The sequence below is a fragment of the Cetorhinus maximus genome, chromosome 22, assembly GCF_964194155.1.
Source record: "Cetorhinus maximus chromosome 22, sCetMax3.hap1.1, whole genome shotgun sequence".
NCBI lineage: Eukaryota > Metazoa > Chordata > Chondrichthyes > Lamniformes > Cetorhinidae > Cetorhinus > Cetorhinus maximus.
In genome coordinates this window covers 64216777-64239244 of record NC_135900.1, presented here as the reverse complement: position 1 = coordinate 64239244, position 22468 = coordinate 64216777, and the positions used below count along the sequence as shown (strand labels likewise).

General features: G+C 44.9%; 1 protein-coding gene and 1 long non-coding RNA gene across 4 annotated transcripts in view; one reads left to right on the top strand and one right to left on the bottom strand.

The window, feature by feature from the left end:
* LOC144696757 (A disintegrin and metalloproteinase with thrombospondin motifs 20) overlaps positions 1-22468 on the bottom strand; it is a 440683-nt gene that overhangs the window by 52003 nt on the left and 366212 nt on the right. Inside the window, exon 30 of the mRNA XM_078568442.1 lies at positions 12588-12761. Coding sequence (XP_078424568.1) covers positions 12588-12761 — 174 coding nt within the window. The remainder of the gene's footprint in view (positions 1-12587; positions 12762-22468) is intronic.
* The window catches only part of LOC144696758 (uncharacterized), a 46457-nt gene continuing 36648 nt past the window's right edge, over positions 12660-22468 (top strand). Inside the window, exons 1-2 of one of the 3 annotated variants that reach the window (XR_013580237.1) lie at positions 12662-12797; positions 13580-13636. This is a non-coding gene — a long non-coding RNA (uncharacterized LOC144696758). Of the gene's footprint in view, positions 12798-13449; positions 13637-22468 lie in introns of all 3 variants that reach the window. The other 2 variants (XR_013580236.1, XR_013580238.1) reach the window with 2 other exon arrangements.

Below are 22468 nucleotides of genomic sequence, written 5' to 3'. Positions count from 1 at the left end.
GATTAGGCACTTTACAGCCTTCCATTGAGTTCAACAACTTCAGGCATGAACTCTCTCCTCCATTTTTAATTTTTTTTATTTATTTTTTTTTAAACATATATTTATATCCTTTTTCTCCAACCACCCCCACCCATCCTCCACACACACACAGGACCATCTGTTAGTTGTTTCTATGCTGTGCTTTCACAGAGTGCTAACCCTTGTTCTGCTAGTAACACATTCTGTTATTTTACCTTTATGCAACTATCAGCGACTCCTTTAGTCTTTAACACTACCATTAGCATTCCCTTTGTCCTGTGTCCATGACATCTTTGCCAAATTTCTCCTTAGCTCCCACCTATCCTGACCTCCTATTTTATCTGCTCCACCCCCTCTTAAACAGTATAAAATCCATCACATTTCCACTTCTCTTTAGCTCTGAAGAAGAGTCATATGGACTCAAAACATTAATTCTGTTTCTCTCTCCACAGATGCTTCCAGGCCTGCTGAGTTTTTCCAGCATTTTAAGTTTTTATTTCAGATTTCCAGCATCTGTAGTATTTTGTTTTTATCTTAAGTTTGAAGATTTGTCTTAAAGGGGGAAAGTGATGTGGAGAGATTTACAAAGGGAATTTCAGAGCTTATGGTCTTGACAGCTGAAGGTGTGGCCACCAATGATGGAGTGATTAAAATCGGGGATGCCCTGGAGGTCAAATAAGAGGAATGCAGATATCTCGGAGAGTTGCGGGACTGCAGAAGTTTACAGAGATAGCAAGGAAAAAGGATTGGTGGGATTAGAAAACAAGGATGAGGATTTTAATTTTAAATAACAAAGTAAGTCAGCGAGCTCAGTGGGGATAGGTGTTCAGGACTTGGCGTGAGTTAAGACACGAGGAGCAGAGTTTTGGATAACTTCCAGTTTACGGAGGGTAGAGTGTGGGAGATCAGCCAGAAGTGCATTGGAATAGTCAGGCCTGGAGGTATCAAAGGCATAGATATGGATTTCAGCAGCAGATGAGCTGAGACAAGGGCAAAGTCGGGCGAGGTTATGGAGGTAAAAATAGGTGGTCTCAGAGATGGCCTGAATATCTGGTGGAAGCTCATCCGGGTCCAAATATGACATCAAATTTGCAAACAAGCTGGTTTCGTCTCAGACTGTTGCCATAGGGACGAAGTCGGTAGCAAGGGACTGGAGTTTGGAGTGGGGACCAAAAACAATGGCTTCAGTTTTCCCAATATTTCCTGAGAGATAATGGGCTGAATTTTCTGGCTGACACGTGGGTGGCGGAGCCCGCAAATCAGCGCTTAAAATGTGGCATCCCGACGTCAGTGCACGGCATCGTGATATTTAGGTGGGCGGACGCACTATGATGGGCGACGCGCGCCCGCCATTAATTAAAGGCCTTGTTAAGGCCCTTAACTTGGCAATTGAAGCCGATTTTGAGGAGCTCGTGCGATCTTCCCCTCGGCGCACGGGCCCAACGGGCAGGCGGGTAACTGATTTTTTAACAAACCTCATTCTCGGGCGGGATATGTGGGCTCAGGGGGGTTTTTCATGTTTTTTCTGAAGTATTTAAAGCAGAAAGTGTTTTAAACTTGCCTGTGTGATTGTTACCAGTTCAGATCGATTTCCAATAGCTTTCTCTGTACTTTGAAGCTTCAGCTCAGCACTCTGCAGACAGTAATCTTTATCGGGCCTGCAGCTTTCCGGAGGCCTCCATTTAGCCTGGGTATGGGATCTGACATCTCCACTGGAGGCAGCTCCTCTGAGGAGGACGTGAGGGATAGAATAAGGAGGAGGCTAGGAGTGGACATTCAGCCTCCAGGGGAGCCATCTTTGGAAGGCCAGGCGCAGGCACAAGGGGCGCAGGGCCAAGAGGTTGTCCAAGGTGGAAGGGGCCTAGAAGACGCCACTATCCTGCTGCCAGGGTATACAGGCGCCGAAGCAGCTACCTCAATATGACTGAGGTGCAGTGCGGAAGGAGGCTCCGTGTCTCAAGGGAGACAGTCAACTCTATCTGTCAGATGATTGGCCCTGAGATCCCCCTAACTGTGTGGGTGGACACCACATGCCAGCTGCTCTGAAGGTCACAGTTGCCCTCCACTTCTTTGCCTCTGGCTCCTTCCAGGGCTCGATGGGTGATCTTTGCGGTGTCTCCCAATCAGCTGTCCACACTTGTGTCCAGCAGGTTACAGACGTTCTGTTCAGACGTGCATTGACCTTCAACTACTTCTGCTGCGACCAGGCAAGTCAGATACAGCGAGCCAGAGGCTTCACGGCCATTGCTGGCTTCCCCCGTGTCCAGGGTGCTATAGACTGTACACATGTGGCCATCAAGGCGCCAGCAGGTGAGCCCGGTGCCTTCGTCAACAGGAAGGGCTTCCACTCCATGAACGTGCAGATAAACAATGTGTGACCTGTGACCACAGGATGCAGATTCTACAAGTCTGTACAAGGTACCCAGGCAGCTCCCACGACGCCTACACCCTCAGACACTCCCAGGTGCTGAGGCTCTTCAGTGCTCCAGCCCGGCTGGATGGATGGCTGCTGGGTGACAAGGGCTATCCCCTCAGAAGGTGGCTCATGACGCCTCTCCGCCATCCAAGAACAGAAGCTGAGCAGCGGTACAATAGGAGCCACAGCTCCACAAGGGCTATGGTGGAGAGAACCATCGGTCTTCTCAAGATGCGCTTCTGATGCCTGGACCGCTCAGGGGGCGCACTCCAGTACCCCCAGATCGCGTCTCTCTGATAGTGGTTACATGCTGCACTCTGCACAATCTTGTGCTGGAAAGGGGGGATGCAGTTGACGATGAAGATCTTGACGCAGTGGATGAGGCTGCACATGATGAATCCAGCAGTGGCTCAGAGGATGAGGAAGCACAGGGCGATGATGAGGGGCAGCACGCCGACCCGCTACTACACCAAGGAGACAGGGACACCCGGGTCACTTTAATCCAACGAACCTTCAGCTAGCTCCACACACATGGATCAGCAGGACCAGCATTGCCTGGCGCTTCCACACGTGGCACTTAGGTGCTGCATCTTCCACCTCATTAGCTGCAACTAAGGGCTTAGTACAGAAACATCAATGTTCACTCAAACACTCATGTTATGTCTGTGAAACATACAAATGCAGCACAAAGGAAACACCCTCAGCCATGGTCAGAAAAGTGGACTTTATTCCATCCAAAATAAAACACAAACATCGCTCAGACGTACATAAGTATATTTTCCCTAATCTAAGGCCAACACAAAATCACCAGTGACATACACGTGGAGTGTCTAACGTGCCTTATGCTTACGTTTTCAGGTGCTACGTGTAGGTGCCGCCCCATCGCTCGGACTGTCTTGTGAGACAGCCTGCTGACTCTGCTGTCCTGTTGGCCTCGATGACCTTGGCGGGCGTCCTCTGGCCCGTGGAGCCTGTGATGGCCTCACCTGGGAGGGAGTGGTCAGTTCCTGAACTGGCACCTCCCCAGTTGTCGCAGCCTCAACAAATGCAACGGTCACTGGCAGAGGGGCGGAGGAGCTGCTGCCCTCATCCGGAGCGCCCTGAGAGGAGCTCGCAGCGACGACAGGCAGCTGCTGCGCCGACGTGAGGTCACATTGGACCTCCCTGCTCACCGCAGATGGATGGGCACCGAGTGCCGACGCTTGGTGCCCAGAACATCTCCCACATTGGGAATGACCACCTGTGGCCATTAGCGCTGTGAGGCCTTGCAGGTCAGAGCGTAACCCAATCAGAAGAGTCTCAATCCGATCAAAGCCCCTCTCCATGAGAGTCGCCAATCTCTCAGTGGAGGGAGCCTGAAGCTCTGTCCTGAGGTTCATGCCATCACTGACACTCTGCCTGGACTCCTCCACCACAGAGACCAACTGAAGCACACCCTCATGCAACCCTGCCAGATGCTCCCGCGCATCCTGCCGCTTCTCCTGCAGCTGCTGCATTGCTGACACCTCCAGAGGCATCATCACTTCCCGACTCAGCATGTGTCTGGTCCCCTGCAGTCCTCTGGCTGTTGGCGCCATCGGCACTCTCTGTCCCTGCCATCTCCTCCAGCAATTGTGAAGTGCCCTCTCCGTGAAGTGACCCAGGACACTCGCTGACATTATATTCCCCACCGAAGTGTTTGTCGCTGCGCTGGTGCCTGGCTGGCTGAAATGATATGATGCAAGTTGCAAGTCTTGACCCTCAGGTGTGGAGGGGGGGCTCTGGACTTGTTGGGCGTGGCCATGCAGTGGTGATGCTGAAATTAACAACAAGGACAGTGTATCAGTTAGCGTTCAGTCAGTAACACCTTTCATCCCTTCCCCCCCCAGCCTCATAATGCGCTCAATCTTCAAGAACCTAAGGAGACGAACATTGGAGGGTGGAGAAGAGTCAAGGGGCGGCCCAAACATTACACGTACATACAGACAGGCTGGTCAGATGGCCTCAGGAATGCCACATGGAATGTTATGTGGATAAGTGTGTGGTTAAGCACTTGGGCAAGACAAGCAAGGTACGGGAATACATGAGGAATGGTAGGACCGTGGGAAGTCACGACGATTACAGGGACCTTGCTGGGCAGACCCGTTAAGGTAGCAGAACAGGAATATAAGGCGTTTAACAAGGTCGAAGCCAGACTTGTCTTTATTAGCCGAGGAATAGAATGTAGGAAAAGGGAGGTCATGTTGCAAGTGCAGAAAACGCATCTACACTTCTGCGTTCAGTTGTGACCTGTGCTTCATGGGAGGGATAGCATTGGAGTGGGGAGAGTGCAGAGGTTCCTGACCTGGATGCATGCTGGCCTGGAGAGTTGGAGTGATGAGGAAACATTGCAAACACTTGCGACATTTGCTGTGGAGCACAGGAGATTGACAGGTCACATTATTGACCTTCATTCCGTTAGGAGGGGCATAGAACGGATAGACAGAAGGCAACATTTCCCCTTAGCGCAGGGATGAGTAACGTGGTGGCATTTATTTAAGTTGAGTGCCATGAGGTTGACAGATGAGGTGCTGAGGACCTTTTGGACAGAGTAATGTGGGGAGCACTGGCTGAAAGGGTGGTGGAGGTACAAACCCCCTCAGATGCAATAACTCTTTGGATGTGCAGCAGCGATGCCATGGCATGTTAGACCATGGGGACAGTGGTCACAAATGGGATAAGGCGACTTTGGAAGGTGCTGGAGACGCGCATCCTCAAGGGGCCGAGGGACCATTGTGTATGACCCACACGTCTGACTGTATCAGTCTGTGAATGAGCAGTGTTGCAGCATTAACGATTGCAACAACCATCAGTGCTTTGGATGGTGGAGAGACAGAGTGGATGGGACTGTGGCCCTCAAATACCTGGCCACTGAACCCCAGCCTCACCAACGCCTGCCGACCTGGCCGCCTGCCTCCTCCCCAGCTCCATGGCCTGCTCCTCATAGGTGGTGAGATGCTGGAGGAGGGTGTGCCCACCACCAGTCTGCTGTCGCTCCCTCATATTGTGCTCAGTTTTTGCCTGCAAAACAGAGAAGAGCATTTATTGGGGCTGATCGCTCATGTACTCTACACGTGCAGGCCGTACCCCAACCACAGTGGCCCATCTGAGGCCTCCAGCGGCTCCTGTCCACACTACTGGTGATCAGTCCCCAGAAGATAGTATGGCTGGTCCCAACCCCCTCCTCCAAAGGCCACCTTGGACACATTCGGCGTCCATCACTTTGAATAACACGAGTCTTAGCGCCCATGGCAAGGAGGCGCAACTAGGTGCAGCGCCGATGCCAGCAGATGGCTCTTGGCCACGACAACTTGAGGCTCCCCTTCCACCATCTCATCACCATCAATAAGACATGTGTTGGAGTTCTGAGTATGTGTCGAGCTGCCTCCCCTGCAGGTTGCCCCCAGATTACTCAAATACGACAAACACCAACATATGCTGCAGGGAGAACCCATCTTCTCCTCAACCACTAAGGCTGATGTAAGCGTGGTCACTATCTGTTTGCCCACCCAGCGTGTGCCAAATGCCCAATGTAGTAACGACAGTAAGACGTGGGGGGGCGGGGGCTCAAAGGCTAAGGCTACCTTCTGGGTCAAATGGCCAAGGCTGACATGGTCCTCACCCTTCCAGAGCGCAGCAAATCATTGAAGCGCTTGTGGCACTGGGTTCCGGTGCACCGCACATCGTCATGGGCGCTTACAGCCTCCCCCACCTCCTGCCACGCCTGCCTGGTGACGTGGGGAGCCTTTCTCCTCCCATCCTCTGGATACAAAATATCCCGATAGTTGGACACCTCTTGGAGGAGGGCAGCAAGGCAGGGATCTGAGAACCGAGGGGCACAGTGACCCCCCCCCCTGCTGGCCTATCCTGCAGCCTGCCCCCTTCCTCCTCCTCTGCCCTCAAATCATGTCCTTCCCTATGAGCGGCCATGGTGAACAGCCTAAAGGAGGCTGCCTGGCTGCTCTTTATACAGACTGCTGGTTCCCCATTGGAACTGGCGGTCTGAACACGCCCACCAATGATTTGATTTTCCTGATGTACATGGGAGTCGCAACCCCACTGGGTGGGCCTTAATTGGCCCACCCGCGCAAAATGGCGGCGTGGCCCGTTTCGGCAGCGGCGATCAGCTGCCCGCCCATCAAGCGCAAAATTCAGCGCAGTGATTCCAGACAGCTATTAATATGGTTCTGTGGCTATTCAAACATTTTTAATTTCAGTTCAATTTTGTGCAAGAATCATTGTGAAATCCTCAAGAAAATTTGGGATTATTTTCAATTGAGATTCAATCCTGTTGAAGCTTGGTGCTTATTGCTCCATGACACAATAATCATGAGCATACATACTATGTACTTTTCTAAAATGCACACTGCCTAATATTCCTACCATCTGCAGCACATTAACTCCGTATAAAATTACATAATAGGTTGAGTTCAAAATGCCTCTGAATACTCTTTCCACCAAATCTCTCTTTACCCGGCAGATCTCCTTCACAGTTTGACATCTCAATCTATACCACAGTAATTAGCATCAACTGTAAAAATTGTATAGTGATTGAGGGAGCACAGTGAATCTACCTGCAATGGACCATAAATATAAAACTGCTTTATACCGGCTGGCTGGCTTCAGCTCTAATTGCACTTAGTAAATCATCTGGGACATGTACAAGATTTCCAACGTGGGTTTAAGAAGTCCTATTAATACTACGCATCTGAGAAGAAAAAAGATCTCTTTCATTAGGTTTCAAGGATGCTGGAAGAGATTTGAATTACAAACTACTATGTTCAGTCTGCAAACACGTACTTATTGCATCTGATGAACTAATCAATGCACTCATCATTTCAAATTAACAAGCCTGTAGAAACAGTTACAGCTTAAGTGGTCTTATCTAATTAAAATTGAGAACTGTGGTCCACACGGTTTTCATCACAATGTAAACTGGAGTCCACTAGGGTCTCCTATGTAGAGTATTGCTTGGTAAATCAAAAAACCTATGTATAGAGGTCTGCATTCTGTGCTTCCCCTGCAAAATGGAACATTCAGCCAGTGATACAGACATAAGTAGATTGCTTAGGCAGTGGATCTGATTTGTACAGAGGTGGGAATAAGTCGAAAAACATGTGGAAAGATGGAGATTTCCACATCACTGGCTGGACATCTAGATTGTTTTTTGTGTTACAATCAATAAAAACAGAATATATATCAAAGGGAAAGGGCCATTTAATAACAGGAGAAAGAGAAGTACTTGTATGTATCACCTCGTTATGTTAGAATGTCCCAATGTATTTGACAGAATGAATTACTTTTTTTTGAGTGCAATGATATATTTAGTCCATTTAGCTTGCCCTGTTATTTAGGTACTCTTTCAAGATCTGTGCTGACAATTTTTCATATTCCTCTGATCTCAAACTTAGATCTCTGTAATCCCTACTGAATCAAGAATCTGTCTAAAGAGTACCATACTTCAATTGAACCAGCACTCACTGTGCTAGGTGACAGGTTCCTCTACAAGTTGACAAATTTACATATTAAGCTAAGGAATGGGGTTCTTAAAAGGGAGTATCACTACAGAGTGATAAAATCTCTAGGATACCTGGTTTGTTGTTCCCTCCCTTTTTAAACAAAGGTGTAAACTGCTCCCTTCTCCAGTTCAACAGCACAATTTCTATATTCAAGAAGGGTTGAAAAAGTGTCTTTGATCTGATTTCTTTTCACAGCTTAGGATGAATTCTACAGCATCCTGTGATCTAGTTACATTATGTTCTTCTAATTCTTTCAGAACTAACTCCTTATCCACAGTTATCACAAATAATTCAACTTGACCTTTTGCCATTTGTCCACCATCCTTATCTTTAATTCTTCTTTCTCCCTTCCTATTTTTACACTGAACCTAATTATGTTTTGGGCACTATTTTCCAATTGTTCCCACTCATATATTTGTTAATTGTCCATCTTTATGTCCTGGAACTAAATTAAGCAATGTTTTTCTTCTTGTTGGACTCGAAACATTCCATTTTAGAAAGTGTTCTTGGATACATTTTACAACACATTCCCAACTTAACCACATAAATTTCCTTTATCCTTGTCTATGCAGGGGTAATTCAAATCATCCCATTCCATTTCCCTATTACTCTTAAATGTCTCTCTGAACTGTCAGTAGATTTTATCTTCTATCTCATCTCCACTATTTGTGGGCCTGTAATGCACACCGAGAATTGTACCATTTGCCTTCCTATTTCCAAATCTATCCATCAGGTTAAAAGCAAAAAACTGCGGATGCTGGAAATCCAAAACAAAAATAAAAATACCTGGAAAAACTCAGCAGGTCTGGCAGCATCTGCGGAGAGGAACACAGTTAACGTTTCGAGTCCATATGACTCTTCAACAGAACTAAGTAAAAATAGAAGAGAGGTGAAATATAAGCTGGTTTAAGGGGTGTGGGGGGAGGGTAGAGCTGGATAGAGGGCCAGTGATAGGTGGAGATAACCAAAAGATGTCACAGACAAAAGGACAAAGAGGTGTTGAAGGTGGTGATATTATCTAAGGAATGTGCTAATTAAGGGGAGAAAGCAGGTACAGATAAGCCCTAGTGGGGGTGGGGTGGGGCGAAGGGAAGGGATCAAAATAGGCTAAAAGATAGAGATAAAACAATGGATGGAAATACATTTAAAAATAATGGAAATAGGTGGGAAAAGAAAAATCTATATAAATTATTGGAGAAAAAAGGGGGGGATCGGAAAGGGGGTGGGGATAGAGGAGAGAGTTCATGATCTAAAATTGTTGAACTCAATATTCAGTCCGGAAGGCTGTAAAATTCCTAGCTGGAAGATGAGGTGCTGTTCCTCCAGTTTGCATTGAGCTTCACTGGAACAATGCAGCAGGCCAAGGACGGACATGTGGGCATGAGAGCAGGGTGGAGTGTTGAAATGGCAAGCGACAGGGAGGTCGAGGAGCGTTGTATGTCCCGGAGATACCTGTAATCCTGGGTGGGTTCGAAACATGAGGGATGGAACTTCAGTTGAAATCCACATAGGGTAAGTCGGAGACGGAGACAGTCACTGAGAAAGGAAATATGGCTGTGAAAGCAGGTTTTAGTAAACACCTTGTCACACACCAGGAGAGTAATGGAAAGCAATGAAGGTGAACAAGGCAAAAGAGAGATAAGAAAATCCTGATGGAGAGAAGGGCAATACTTCTTCAAGGTAGGCGTTCCTTGAAGAGAAGTGGCAGTCAATTAAACACTAAGATAAAAGCAAAAAACTGCGGATGCTGGAAATCCAAAACAAAAACAAAAATACCTGGAAAAACTCAGCAGGTCTGGCAGCATCTGCGGAGAGGAACACAGTTAACGTTTCGAGTCCGAATGACCATCAGGATTCTGTGTTAGGATCATCTATCCATCAGAATTCTGTGTTAATGTAACTGCCTATAGACAAACTCATGTTCTAGCCAAGAATGAAATCTTTTACTAACTCCATCCCTCTTTTCCTGTTTATCTCTCCTGAAAATGTTATAACCAGACACATTAAGGTCACAGAACATCTCTGTCATGGTTACTATAACATATCCTTTCAAAGCTGTTAGTGCTTCAAACTCTCTAATATTGTTTTAAATGCTTTGAGCATTGAATGTGCCTGCCCCCTGCTATATTCTGAATGTTTGGCAATTATGAATTTGACTGATTTCTGACATGACCTTTGACTGTTAATGAAAAATAGAGCACAGGCCACATGCCTAGAAGAAACACACTCTGGTGAGCATCATCAAATTGAGTCATTGTAGAAAGCAATCAGCAAAGGAAAAAGAATGTAGAGTTATATAATGTAACCAATAAAGTACAAGTTTAACAGTATCATGTTGAAACTATATAGTGTTCTAGTAACGCTGTACCTTGAGCACTGCATTCAATTCTAGTTATCAGGGCATAAGGGAAATATCAAATCTTGGAAATGGTGAAGAGAAGTCCCAGAAGGGGGATCACCAGGATTAAAGGATTGAGTTATGAGGAAAGGATTCAAAACTTTCAATCTTCAAACTTGAAGGGATATCAGGATAAGGGACTTTAGACATCTATTAGATCACTATTTTAAGTCATATTAGAATTGTAAACCAAATGGGCTGTTATGTTTTGGGGTCTTTGGCCACTGTCCTGCAGAAAGGCCCTGATGCATAAAGAGGTTTGACAGCAAAATATATTGCCATAGTTTTAAAAAGTACCAAGGTGAAATGTAGTTAAAATGCTAAATGGAATTTACCTTCCCTGATATTGGCCCTGATATTTAAGGGGAGGCGGGAGGAGGCAGATGGAAATCTTAGAGACTACAGCAGCCTGGTTGACAGGCTTTCACTAGAAGACTGCAGCCAGAGAACAAAGAGGAGAGCTCAAAGTTGAGGCGGGGGTCGGGTGAGCGGAGAGGTGGTGTTGAAGAGATAGCAGGTTGACACAGAGATCGTGAGAGTGGAAAGAGAAGAATTTGTTGATTGTGGGAGGGGGCCTTTGGTCTACAGGAGTCTTGGATCATAAGGGAGGGCACGGCTAATCGTAAGAAGAGATGTAGGCTTGCTTGGGGGGACCAGAAGGAGGATGCACACCTGCTCTGCCAGACCACAAGCTGGAAAGACCCTGCCATTATTGCTTCCCTTCAGCTGCTGAATGTTCCCAACCATGGGAAACCTGGCCCACAACCATTAATTGTAAAAGTCCGTTAAATGTAAGGCCTGGAGCCTCATTAACATATGTAAGTAACTGACCTGCCTCTTGAGAGGTTAGTCTGCTGACCCCACCCGAACCCCTCCCCCCCCAATCCCCAAGTCTGCTAAAGCCAGAAGTGTGGATTTTCAAGGTGGGGTAGTGTTGCATTTCAGGTTTTTAAAATTTTAATATAAAAGCAAAATACTGCGGATGCTGGAAATCTGAAACAAAAATAAAAATAGCTGGAAAAACTCAGCAGCTCTGACAGCATCTGCGAACCTTTTCTGATGAAGAGTCATATGGACTCGAAACGTTAACTGTATTCCTCTCCGCAGATGCTGTCAGGCCTGCTGAGTTTTTACAGCTATTTTTGTTTTTGTTTTAAAATTTTAACCTTACCTACCTGTTCCTCTCCCACCCATGGTGAGGTTTAACATTCCCTCAGTTGCGTTGGAAAATCTTTTGACAGGTTACAAGGACAGTCAGACTTAATGAAGACAACTGAGAAAACTTTAAGACAGTTCAAAAAGTCCTAAATGCTAGAGGAACACATAGACATTAAGTTCAGTAAGACAACTCACTGAAGTGAAGAGTTGTGGCACATCCTTTATTTGGTATCATTATATGAAGGTAATTGAACTAAATTAATCTGAACACAACTTTTGCTCTGTATGTTCAGCTACTGTGATATAAAGCAGTTTAATGATTCATATCAATGTTCAGCATTTCATTACGCATTTGCCTTCAGGGAGCTTGATGTGAAATACATGAATATCCAGTCTAGATCACAGGAGAATTTGACTGTTTTAATCTCTAAATTGTGCTATAATACAAATAGAGAGGGCATTGTGAATAAAAAGAAAGATCCTTAGAACATTTGTTGGATGATTAACATAACTAAACAAAAGAAAGTACCTAAGCAGATCAGATAGAATTGGTATTGGGAATATCGATGAAAACTAGTAGAAGGATTGAAGGCAAAAGTACTTCTTCTTCCAAAGAGTTAAATCCTAAAATAAAACCCTTATTAAGCATTTTGGATGTTCAAAATTACATTGATTTTGATATGACTGAAATACAGCCCAACAAAGAAAGCAAACAGCAGGAATGCAACCTATTATAAAAAATACAGAGAAAATCCAGTAACATGTGGCTGGGCAGACTCTTTAGAAATGAGTGAAACAGCCAATGCTACAGGGTTAAGTCCTGATACCAACAAAAAGGAATATTTAAACAATCCTGTCTGGATTTTCGGAGACAGTTTGCAGCTTCCTTTCGAGTTCCCATGCATATCTGGTTTGGCACCTGGTCAAATAACTGTAGGCACTATTTATGCCGGAACATGCAAACATTTATTTGAAGTCCTCACTCTAGAGGAAGCCCCATAAAAGAAGCCCCTCTGTCATTTTTGACGTTAACTTTTTCATCTTATCAGGCCATACTTACGTCTTTCCATTCATCTGCAAGCCAGTCATAGCGCAGACAGTCAGGCAGTCGGCACTGCTGTGTGCTGGCTGGGCGATAGAATGGATCGCACGTCTCTTCAATTATTCGACCTACGCCCTTCAGCCGGCAGAACACTTCCCTTTGCTGAAATCCTACTCCACAGGTCACTGAACACTAGCACCAACAAAAAAGGGCCAGAGAGAAACAAAGGTAAAGGTGAAGAATGCGTTGGATAACAATGTTGAAATGACCAATTATATTTATGTTTAATTTATTCGTTTTTTTGAATGCTTATAAATGCCTCTTAAGGCAAAAATTGGAGGCAAGGTTAGCAATAAGTAATGGCCTGCTTGTGTGTCTGACTTTGATATACTTAAGTGATCTGAGACTTCACTTACAGAGCAAATCGTGTATGAATTGCCGATTAAGAGTCAAGACAGAATTTTTTTTAAACTTGACAGAGCAATTACTTCTCCATCAGACTTACATTCCATGAGAAATCTAACCACAAAATAAAGAGCAGCTGTTGAGGTCGGTCAGACCATACTCCAGATATTTTACATGGGGGAGTCCCTCTTTATCAACAGCTGCGTCCAAACTGAATAAGTCACTTAGATGTCCCCATTTAAGGCATTTTCAAAAAACTGATTATATTTAAAATGACTATGGTTTCATTAGGAACAGTTAATATACAATGAGCTATGTGTTCACATGTTTCAGATCGCTTTTTATTTTGGTTCTTGCTTTGTAATGTTGTATCCTAACATTTATAATATCTCATTATAATTGAAGTATCTTCATTGATATATTCAAATGTGTGATAAGGAGACTTGTATTTATGGAGCAACTTTCACAACCTTAGGGCGTCTCAACGTTTTACAGCCAAAGAAGTACATTCGATGCATGAATAAAAATGTTGGAAATACTCAGCAGAAATGTTCTGACAAAAGGTCATCGATCTGAAACATTAATTCTGTTTCTACCCCTCAAAGATGCTGCCTGGTCTGCTGAGTATTTCGGAGCATGCTGCGATGGAGTCAGGCTTGAAGGTGAGTCCAGGGTCTTCCTGGGGTCTGGCTGGCAAGCTCGGCGAGCGGGTTGGGGGGCTTGGCTGGACCGGGCAGGGTAAGGGAAAATGTTGGGCAAGACCTTGGAGCTGGGGGTGGGGGTGGTGGTGGCGGCGGGGTGGGGGGGGGGGGGGGAGATACTTTGTTTATATTTCAGATTGTCAGCATCTGTAGCATTGTGTCTCTTATATAAGTACTTTCTTTTAAAAAGCATAGTTCCTATTGGGCTGAATTCTAAGCTGTGGGAGAGGTGCCCAACCCCTTAGAAGTTGGTGCCAAGCCTGCCCCTAGCTTGGGCGGCTTGCCCTGCAGCCATTTTACAGCCATTGTGCTGTTAATTGGCTTGAGGCAAGGCTTCCTCCCCCATTGGAGAGGAAGTCTTGCCTTTAAGAACTGTTTGCCAATCAAATGGCCAGTAGCTTTCTGGTCCCAGCAGCCCCACCAGGAACAGTGGCCATTGCTGGGACTTCAACAAGTCCCAGAAGGAAATGTGCTGCGATGGAGTCAGGCCTGAAGGTGAGTCCAGGGTCATCCTGGGGCCTGGCTGGTGGGGCCTGGCTGACAGGCCCGGTGTGTGGGTTGGGGGGCTTGGGTGGACTGGGCAGGGGAAGAGGAAAAGCGGGGCAGGTGGGACTGGGGGCTGGGGGGTGGGGGGGGCCTCTGATTAACACAGAGGGCTCATAAAGGAGGCACCCTACACCCTTCCCCAGCCACTAGTCTGTCAGGTTTCGCTGGGCGTGGTGGACAATTGATGCCTGCCTTCCCTGGGCATGGGTATACTCCCAGCGGTGGTGGGAGGGGGCCCATAAGTGGTCATTCATTGGTTACTTAAGAGCTGCAACTGGCTCTCAGGGGAGCAGACCTCCCAACCCCTCCCGTGCCACTGGTAAAATTGCAGTGGAGAGGCGGCGGGAGAAGGTGGGTAGGCACTGAGAATTGCGCCACTGGCATGGTGCCCAATTTTATGGACACCCCTTCCCCCAACTGTCATTCCGTCCCTAGGATGCCATAAAACTCAGCCCATTGTAACTTGGGAAATGTGGCAGTCAATATGTACACAGCATGATCCCACAAACAGCACAACAGATGACGCGATCATCTCATCTAGTGATGTTGGTTGAGGTATAAATGTTGACCAGGGCACCGGGAGAACTTCCCAGCTCTCTGTCAAAACGTTGCCATGAGATCTTTCAGTTACCTGAAATGGCAGATAGGACCACATGGTTTTATGTATCCTCCAAATGATGGCAACTCCAACATTGCAGCACATCCTCAGTATTGTGTCTGTCTACATTTTGTGTTCAAATCTCTGCAGTGAGACCCGAGCCCTTTTGATTCAGTTATCTCATAAACCATGGACGACACCCAAAATCCAGCTTGAATGATTCAGCACATTTATACTGCAATGAACATTTCATTGCAAGCCAAAATAGACTTTAATGCAGTGCCACTCATTGTTGTTGCTACTTTTTAAATTTTATGATTATTTTTTGGCAATCTACTTTCAAAGATGCAAGGAGGTACAAGCGAGTTTCCAGAGAACTAGAACAAAATTAATTGGGGCTTTATGTTACAAGTTATGAAGAAATATTCACTGAATTTAAAAGGGAACACCATCTAAGCATTTTAAATATAAATAAGCATATATATATATACATACTATTTAACCTACAATGTAATTGCAAAACTAGGCATAAAATGAATAATGCAATTGGTTAATTTATTAGCCTTTAGAAGAATTCACCCCCACAGAATAGTGGCTATGCAAAATAAATTCCCAGAATAATGGTCAGAAACCAACTAATTTTAAAAATAAAGGGCTTACTAAGGAGAACTAAATGGCAGAGAACTCGAAAATGTTATCCTCTCAAGTCTGGGACTCGAGTTTGAATCCAACACAGACTAGTGAGATGACAGTCTAGTTTTTCTGTTGACTGGAGTAGCTCCATTGAAATTATGCCAGGCAGTATTGGCAAAAATTCTGAGTGAGCAGAGGCTCATAGTATGATACAAGCCTTAATATGACACTTTGTCACCTTAAACCTACCTTTAACCAAGTTTTTGGTCTCCTGTCCTACTATTTCTTTGGGCAGAATCTTCTGTGCAGCGAGCAGGGGCGTAAAATGACGCTGGGTGATGTCGGGCGTGTGTCTTGACATCACCCTGGGTCATTTAGATTTTCAGGTTGGCGGCCTATTAAGGCCATTAAAAAATTAATTGAAATCATTAACGGACCTGCCCGTCCAACCTTAAGGTTGGCGGGCAGGCCAAGAGCCCAGGCGGGCTTCTGATAAAGCAGGAAACCTCATCCACGGGTGGGATGAGGTTTCACGAGTGATTAAAATATCTCAGAATATTTCAAAATAAAAGTTATGGACATGTCCCAACACATGTGACAGTGTCACATGAGGGGACATGGCAGCGAAATTCTTCTCATCTTTATTTGAAGTTTCAAATCTGAGCCGATCTCCCTGAGGCAGCACTTTGCCCCAGGGAGATCTGTGTGCGCATCTCCGCACAGGATGTCACGCAGTAGATGTCACGCTGGTCGGGCCTTAATTGGCCTGCCCACGTAAAATAGCGGCACACCCCTGACCGGGGGCACCGATTGGGAACCTGCCCGCCTGTGCCTGCCCCCGCACATCCCCCCAATGGGGGGAAAATGTTGCCCTTTAGGTGGCTTGGTGTCACATTTTGTCTGACAGTGCTCTAGGGACACATCCTCGGATGTTTTTAACCATGGACAGAATTTCACGGAGCCCCACTGGCGGGATTGCAGGCAGAGGGGCCAGTATAACTCCACGGGTGGCCTTCCCGCTGCCTCCCCACCTGCCCCGGCCGGTCTGTAAGTTTAAGCGGGGCTGCTTCCGGTCTGCCCGCAATTCTGAGGCCAGTGGGGGGGTGGTCAAAGATGGGGCAGGGGAAGCCCTGCAGGTTACCCTGCTTGGCTGGAAAGGTGGGGTGTGGGTGGGTGGGCATCTCTCTCATGGCCCCCTTTCCCGATTGGAGGGGCAGTCAGGGTGCTCCCTACACCCCCTAGCCTTTCCAACCTGACACCCCCTTCACATCCCCCAGGGCTTCTGCTCTATTCCCTACCACGAGCGCCCCACACTGACCTGGTCCTGGGGCTCCTGGCACTTAGATTAGTGAGACAGTGTAGGCCCAGCTCTGATCGCTGCTTCCGGTGGCACTGATGGGGCTGCATTGCTACTAGCCAATCAGATTGGCTGACATCTCTCTGTGGCAGGGCTGCCTCCCAAGTGAGAGAGTCCCGCCACAGTATATATATAATCAAAATATATTCTTAAAATGTAATGAACTACAGACTAATCAAAGCCTTTTCAAGAAGAGCATATTTATTCAGTTTGTCTGTCAGAATGATAATATTATTGTGTGATATGTGTTAAAATAGAGAAAAAAATCATTAAGATTTTGGACATTGCATTTTGAGAGATATGTTGAACCGTTTTTGTGTTCTTTCTTGCCATGAAATGTAACAAATACCACCTTACACTTCATCCGCTGTCTTGCTAATTTTGGAAAAACTCTTACCACTAATGCTATTGATGAAAAATGTTCTACCATCTGCCTGAGCTCTCACATCAAATGCCAGGCTACGTTTAATTCAAGTGCAGCTACTCAGTGTGACATGGAGTTTAAATTGAATCTCTGCCAATAGTGTTGTAAAGGTTGCAATGGAGGTGTTATGAGTCTACTGTGGGACCGTGTTATGATTTTTAATTCATGGATGTGTACATGCCATGGGGAGAATTAGGCAATTTGATTTTTCACTGTGAAATGGATCCTCGGGATTGTACATTATTAGTGCAAAAAGATCATGTTCTACTGACCACTAAGTTTAACATCTATTACAAAAAGGTTCTTTCTTGGTTTCATGGTGTTTAATAGCAATAATGCATATAGAATACCTTCTAAGATGGGCTGTGTTTAAAAATTAGTCTAGAATTTATCTGAGACATTTCAAATTCATCTGTTTCTTTACTAGTGAACTATAGAAGGATCAAGTAGTGATGAATACAGATCTCTTTCCTATTTAGTTGAACCATTCCTCTGACAAATTCCACAGTAAGTCCTCCAGTGCTAATAGGTCCCCACTGATACCCCAGAGATTTGGGCCTGTCATATATCACTGCCTATCCTGCCAGTTAAAATGAAGATATTTTATAAACAGCTGGAATCTGAATACTGAAAAGGACAGAATTTGTCCATTCAGCCACTAAGCATTGCAAAGTTACCAGTTTTAAAATGTTTTTAAATGGTTCATATTAATCCATTTCTTCTCAAATAAGAGTTCAGGAGGATCAATGTTCAGGGATATGGTGAAATTTGGTATTGATCAATGAAAAAGGGAGAGTTAGATTAACAAAATTGTCTTCTCCTATTGCTAAAAAACCTTGTTCTGAATGCAATGCAATAAACAGAAGGCAAGTGAGCTTCTGTAATTGCTCCAGTTCACATTGTACAAATATAATGTCATATAACAGCACATTGTGATGTGATTTTTTTTAATAGTCTGTACTGTACTTAAAATTAATTATGCAAAATGCATCCCCAAGAGATTAAGTGGGAAGTTGCTGTGCTTCCAATAGTGCAAAATACTTTGGTTATTTGGTTCTTATGGAACGTTTTAATAATACGGCCCTCACGGCAATGTTTTACACAGCCCTGGCAGCATTTCTGTTGCTTGTACCTCTGAGTGGACATTACAGCATGGTTTTTACAATAAGCCTTGCTACTTCACAATTGGATTTATTTTGGTTTTTTTTGTTTGGTCTGACAGCAGGTCTTTATCGGAAATACTAATTGGCCATTTCATCTTTCGGATGCTGCTGAAAGTGGTGTGAAATTCCAGCAATTTTATTTCAGATTTCTAACATTCATTTTTTCCTCATCACCATTTCAGAAACATTTTTGTTTCTTACCAATCAAAAAAAGAAACAATTCTGATTCTGAAGGGACACGAGGCCTTCTGATATAGTGGCAACTTTTTTATTTCTGATCTTCTTTATGGTTTCCCATCAGCAGCCTGCTTTTAATTAGTTAGACAACTAGACAACAATATTTGATTGAAAGCAAATAAATTCATTTTGTAATAGCAGGAAAGAGGCAAAATGACCTTCGGCAGCATCTCAGTTTGTGAAAGATAGACAGACCAAACAAAGATTTCTTCCTAAAGGACAAACTCCCCAATTTAAAGTTTGGATTATACATTTGAAACTGCACTTTTTTCAAATATACACTCTGTTAAATTGGCCATTGTTTCCTTGGCTCTAATATGGCTATATGGCCTAAGCATCTTGCACGATACAGCAACCTATCCGCCATTGAACAACGTTATGCATTCTTGAATTTATTTGGCTTCCAATTCACAAGGGCTTTACTGATCTAATGATTACATTATCTAAAGTAGTCAATAGCATAAACTAGATATCTGGTCTTAAATCCCATTTCAGCTGACATTTTCATCCAGGCTGAATCTATATTGTGGGTTAATAGGTGCAGTGTTAAGTGCAGATTAGATGCTAGGCAATGAGGCCAAGCCATCTGCACTGTCACAACCACTTCTGACAGCTACCTGGAAGAAGAGGTGTGATACTAGCAAGAGAGACACTTTATACAAAGAGCAAAGGCCAATCACAAACAATGATTTAGATTTAATGAAAGAGATGGGGCACTTGTCTGCTGACTCTCCAGCCGGCGGGAGTCCCATGTCAGCTCTTCTAAGGAGGGTCCGCTGAATTAAGTGCTTCTCTGGCAGTAAATGGACAGCGGCAGGCCTTTGCTGGCATCAAGGACCCTTGGGGCATTAGCCCCCACTGGCTGAGAGCTGCCAGCTAATCAGAGGTGATGGCTGCTGTTGGTATCACACCCACCTGAGGCCTAGTATCACTGCTGGATCCCAGGCCACAGGTGAGTGATGGCAGGATGGGGGCGGAGGGGGAGGTGGCAGGGTTGGGTGTCAGGTGGGGCAAGAGGGGATCAGTGGCAAGGGCAATGGTGTGGCTCTCAGCAGGTCCCCCCTTACCGATACTGGGTCCCTCGATCAGGCCTTTAAATGAGGGCCCCCACCGAGGGCCGAGAGCCCGCGAGTAACCCTGGACAGGTTTTCTCATCATGCTCGCTGCGTGGTGAGCACCTTCTTCCTGGGCTGGGTTAATACCAGCGGCAGTAGAGTGAGGCCCTTAAGTGGGCATTAATTGCCACTCGTGGGCCTTCCCGCCATAGACAATCAGGGTGGAGGTGGAAAGGCAGCAGGGTCCCCGCCTGCCACCCTCCCACCTATTCAAATGCACCCTTGCCACCAAACTCACCATGGAGGGAAGGCATTAACTTCTGTCCAATTGCAAGTAAGTTTGAAAATAATTAAACTTTTGTGCAAAATTACACAAACCTATCATGCCTGAGTCCCACTGTGTGTTCTACTAACCACAGGCCTTCAAATGGATAAACAAGAAAGCTACAAAACACAACAACAATTTTGACGTCAGTCTTTGTGGGATGCCCCTAACCAACATCATCAGATCAAATTTACACTAAATTGGACTATGTAAGTTGAGCTATTCTTGGGGTCTATGGCAGAGTCCTTCCATTTCAGATAGTTGAAAGTAGATGCTTCTTATTTAATGGTACGAGTCTGAGGGACACAGGGATGTGTTCCGCACTCTCCCTCCACCCAAAATAAATGGCCTGGAAACTCTAAGTCAACCACTGGTCTCCCACCATAATCTCAAAGAAACAGTAGAAATGGCTGAAAATGACCTTCCATGCCATTTCTCAGAGTTTCTACTGGTCCCTTACCCAATTTGTAACACTAGGTTATTGGTAGCTCCACAGGATTCAAAATCAAAATTTTCATTTAACATTCAACACTTCTCTGAGGCATCAAATTGACAGGCATGTTGTTGGTTCAGCCTGTTCGGATGACAGGTTTCATCCAAAATGTTTTTATCTTTTGAGGCTGGCAAATCATTTGTGCACTTTCAGTATTTTTGTGTTTAAAAATAAATGTGACCATTGTCTTTTTTACAATTTCAATATAAAATATGGGTTCGCTTCATGTTCCATTGAGCTAATGAAAATCCTCTCTCTTCAAGATAGCAGTGCTTCTGCAGCAATGGAGCTATATAAAACAGCATAATTAACAAAAAATGGATTATTTGCATTTGGAACTGGGTCCGTGCCTAGGGTGAAGGAGTATGCATGCCCACCAATGCCTTCTCTGACAGTGGACGCTGCAGTGAATAGAGTTTCTAATAGAAGCACTCAATAACATTATGATTTACATACGAACATACAAATTAGGAGCAGGAGTATGCCACTCGGCCCTTCAAGCCCGCTCCACCATTCAATATAATCATGGCTGATCTGATTGTAACTTCCCACCTAACCCCAATAACCTTTCACCCCCTTGTTAATCAAGAATCTATCTAGCTCTGCTTTAAAAATATTCAAAGACCCTGCTTCCACAGTCTTTTCAGGGAGAGTTCCAGAGACTCATGACCCTCAGAGAAAACATTTTTCCTCATCTCTGTCTTAAATGAGTAACCCCTTATTTTTAAACAGTGACCCCTTGTCTAGATTCTTCCACAAAGAGAAAACACCCTCTCCACATCCACTCTGTCAAGACCCCTCAGGATCTTAAAGGTTTCGATCAAGTCACCTCTTACTGTTCTAAACTCCAGTGGATACTAACCTTTCCTCATAAGACAACTAGCCCTAATACTTCCTGGTATTAGCCTAGTAAACCTTCTCTGAACTGCTTCTCATGCATCCTTTCTTAAATAAGGAGACAAATACTGTACACAGTACTCCAGATGTGGTCTCACCTGTACAACCGAAACATAACCTCCCTACTTTTGAATTCAATTCCCCTTGCAATAAATGATAACATTCTATTAGTTTTCCTAATTATTTGCTGTACCTGCATATTAGCCTTTTGTGATTCATGCACTAGGACACCCAGATCCCTCTGAATCGCAGAGCTCTGCAATCTCTCACCATTTAGATAGTATGCTTCTTTTTTATTCTTCCTGCCAAAATGGACAAGCTCACATTTGCCCACATTGCACTCCATTTGCCAGGTCTTTGCCCACTCACTTAACCTAATTATGTCCCTTTGTAGCCTCCTTATGTCCTCTTAGCAACTTACTTCCCTGTCTATCTTTGTGTCATCAGCAAATTTAGAAACAATACCATCTGTCTCTTCATCCAAATTATTTATATAAATTGTAAAAAGTTGAGGTCCCAGCACTGATCCCTGTGGCACACCACTTGTAACATCCCGCCGACCAAAAAAAGACCCATTTATGCCTACCCTCTGTTTCCTGTTAGCTAGACAATCTTCTGTCCATGCCAATATGTTATCCCCTACACCATGAGATTTTATTTTTCTCAATAACCTTTGATGTGGCACCTTATCAAATGCCTTCTGGAAATCTAAGTCCAGTACATCCTCCAGTTCTTAATTTCCTTTTGGTTCTGTTGAAATTTGGACTTTACATTTTATTATTTGTGCCCCCTTAAAATAAATGAGCAAATACACTGGGGCAACCCAGTTCATCTTTGTGAATCAATTACAAAGATGCAATTCAGCAATAGCCCACCTTGCATAATTGACTTTTGGACTGATGTATTTGGGAAGGGGACATATTTTCAACTAGTTCAAACCACAGGACTCAAGAGTTAAATAAATATTTTCTACAACTTCACTTCTCCATCCAAGAAAGAATCTTAGATTAATGACATGTTCATTTTTACAACCGAGATATTTTTAAGGGGAGTGACCATACAATC